We start from the raw sequence: 3,557 nt of genomic DNA, 5'->3' as shown, positions 1-3,557 counted from the left end.
TTTATACAATTCGTAGGGTTACTAGTTCTGATAGTAAAAGGTTGTGTGAATAGTGACATGCCCAAATTCAGTGGATGATTAAATTAAGGTCCAACCACTTAATGCATTATCATGCAGATCTCAAAAATCATGTTTGTATGGAATTAAAATATGATAAAATTCTTATATGGAAATGTTGAGTAAAAATAGGAGTGTTAAATTTTTATCTACAATGTTATAAAAGTTTTTTAAATATATACAAAGGAAAAATTTATGAAAATAAATTACCAAATGTATAATAGTTGACTTGTGTGACAGTAGCCAGATGTGAGAGGAATATTTCTTTTGAATTTTCAAGAGTTCTTCATCTACATGATTATATAATTTTTATTTAGAAACAACGTATGCCATTACTTTCCTTACACAATTATTACAGAATTTTCACACACTAATAATACCTTCAAGACTTCTCTACAAAGCTTGGTTTCTCTGGGCAGAGAATCTAAATTATATTCATCTCTGGTTCTCCACAGCATATTCATTACACTAATCATACATTCATTCATTTAACTAGTTTTCTTTCAGTACATTTTATTCCCAAGCACTAATTATTTTTGATAGAGGGCCAAAACACACAGTTATTGAGAAGAATATGTATTAATTGGGGAGAGTGAAATGTAAATAAGCAAACAACAACAAAACTGTACCCATTATAAACAATGGCAATTTAGACATCTTCAAAGCATGATGTCAACACAAAGGAAAGTTATCTGATTAACCCTTATGTCAGAGAAGACTTTGGAGAGACATGAATTTGAAGGATGAGTAGAAATCACCCAGAGTAATGAGAGGATGAGGGCCAAGCAAGTAGGAGAAAAATGACCAAAGACCAGGAAGAGTAGAGTGCATTGAGAGGACTCTAAATAGTTCAGGAAGATTGGATCAGTGAAAGTGATGGGTGGAAATATTCTGAGAAACAAGCAGAATCATAGCAGGGGATACATCAGAAAGTGTGCACTGTAATGTGCTAAAGAGGTTAGGTTCATTGTGGAGGCTGGAGAAGTCACAAGAATTTAAAGAATCCCTTTGGCATCGCCGTCACGTTAGCAAGAGATCATTTTGCTGGATGCACTGTGAATTATAAGAGCACAAGAATGAAGGCAGGGAGGTAAACAGATAAATAAAGAGGAAAAGTGACCAGGGCCTCAACTAAGTAGGGACACTAGCAATGTAAGTGAGGAGGTGAATAAAAAAATTGAGATGTAAATTGTAGACAGAATCAGCAGGATTTTATTAGATGTGCTAACAATGATGGGGAGAAGGCTAGAATCACTCCCATGTTTCAGACATGAAAGATTGGGTGGATTGTGGTGTCATTCCAATGATACATAACATAAGAAGAGTGGGCCAAAGAAAGGATGAATTTAGTATAAGAAGTCTGGGTCTGAGGTAATTATGGGATTTGTAACTGGAGTCTTCCAAGAGATAACTGAAACTATAGATCTGGACCTTGGGAGAGAGATCTGTCTAGGAGTCAAGGTGGGAATGGTGTTTTAAAATAAATATCAGAAAAATAAAAGAATGTAGTTGAGATCCCACAGACTGAGGTTGAATTATTCTTTTTTTATGAAAAGCTGAAAGAAGCAAAAAAAAAAAAGTCTTCTACAGCATCATATTTATAGGCTAGGCAGAGGAAGTAATGAGTCTGAGGAATAACCAAAGAAATCTGGGAATACATATTCTGAAAACACACAAAAATGAATATTCACATTTCCCTCAACAGGAATAGTTTCCAGAAGAGATGGAGGTTGGAAACCACACCGGTGTCACAGAGTTCATCTTTTGGGGATTAACAGGGGATCCTACACTTCGTGTCATCTTCTTTGTGATATTTCTAGGAATCTACATTGTCACCTTAATAGGCAATATCAGCATAATCACCTTAATAAGAAGCTGTTCCCAGCTTCACACCCCAATGTACCTCTTCCTCAGCCATTTGGCTTTTGCTGGACAGTGGGTGCTCCACATCAGTCACACCTATGATGCTTACAGGACTCCTTACACATGGACTGGCCATCCCTGTCACTGGCTGTGAAGCCCAGCTCTGTTCCGTGGTCATGTTTGGGACAGCCGAGTGCTTCCTGCTGGCTGCCATGGCCTATGACCGCTATGTGGCCATCTGCTTGCCCCTGCTCTACTCCACCCACATGTCCCCCAGAGTCTGTGTCCTCTTGGTGGGGGCTTCCTATCTGGGCGGGGGTGTGAATGCTTGGACATTTACTAGTTGTTTACTGAGTCTGTCTTTCTGTGGGCCAAATCAGATAGACGACTTTTTCTGTGATTTCTCCCCTTTGTTGAAACTTTCCTGCTCAGATACCTCCACTGTTGAAATTATCCCTTCCATCTCTTCAGGATCCATCATCGTGGTCACAGTGTTTGTCATAGCTCTCTCTTACACCTGCATCCTCATCACCGTCCTGAAGATGCGCTCCACTGAAGGGCGACACAAGGCCTTCTCCACCTGCACCTCTCACCTCACCGCCGTTACTCTCTACTATGGAACTATTACCTTCATTTACGTGATGCCCAAGTCCAGCTATTCAACTGACCAGAACAGAGTGGTGTCCATCTTCTATACAGCGGTGATCCCCATGTTGAACCCCCTCATCTACAGTCTGAGGAACAGAGAGGTAAAGGAAGCCCTGAGAAAGGCAACTGGCAGAATATATTCTTAGGATCCATTCTTAGCATTTCAGGTGACCTATGAAGTGTTTGTTTAGCAGCATCACACTTAGGACCTACCAAATGTTGCTCAACTGACTGATTTAATTAAAAACATACTTTTAACTCTTACTTTTATACACTTGTATACTAACTCAGAGACAACTTGAAATCAGCAATAATGATAGTAGTAATTTTCACTATTATGTATTAATATCTGTAGGTGTTAGGACTTTTTAATTTATTTAGTAAGCAATAATTTGTACATATTATGCGCCAGGCCCTATTCTAAGCACATTAGTTTATTAACTGGTTTATCTCTTACAAAAATCCAATCAAGAAAGGCTATTATTTCTACTTCACAAATAAATCATCTGGGTCACAGAGACATTAAGTACATTGCCCAAAATCATGCAGCTAGGAAGTTGTGGACCAGTGTTTGAATTCAGGAAGTCTGGGTCCAATACCACTGTAACTTCTCCATTTAATTTTCACAGCAATCCTATGATGCTGGTATTATAAATTTACCTCAGTTTACAGATGAGAATACTGGGTCCTAGAGAGAGCCAACAGTTTGTCTTGAGAGATGTGGACTCAAGTCTTCTGTTTGAATGGAACGAAGTCCTCTGATTTCTGGCACTTGATCTAAAATGCCACAATCAGTCCAGTGACTAAAGTGCTATCACTGATCTGGAGGATCCGAGCAGGGTAAGAAGCCTCAGCTGTTTCTTTGTATGAGTCTTTTGAACAAACTCTATTCTCAAGAAGGTCTAGGCTGTGAAGACTGCAAAACAAGGATGAGAATGGGAAAACTGGGTTGTTTCTCATCATAGGGACTCAGGTCTGGACACCACAAT

At 39.0% G+C, this 3,557-nt stretch overlaps 1 protein-coding gene across 1 annotated transcript; it reads left to right on the top strand.

Annotated features, from left to right (window-relative positions):
* Positions 1-1,780: 1,780 nt before the first annotated feature.
* LOC102517859 (olfactory receptor 491) lies at positions 1,781-2,727 on the top strand. Its single transcript, XM_006180832.2, is given in 3 exon segments — positions 1,781-1,984; positions 1,986-2,690; positions 2,692-2,727. Coding segments are annotated over 3 exon segments (945 nt in total).
* The last annotated feature ends 830 nt before the right edge of the window (positions 2,728-3,557 follow it).

The sequence above is a fragment of the Camelus ferus genome, chromosome 10 (assembly GCF_009834535.1).
Source record: "Camelus ferus isolate YT-003-E chromosome 10, BCGSAC_Cfer_1.0, whole genome shotgun sequence".
Classification (NCBI taxonomy): Eukaryota; Metazoa; Chordata; class Mammalia; order Artiodactyla; family Camelidae; genus Camelus; species Camelus ferus.
This window is presented reverse-complemented; position numbering and strand designations above follow the sequence as displayed.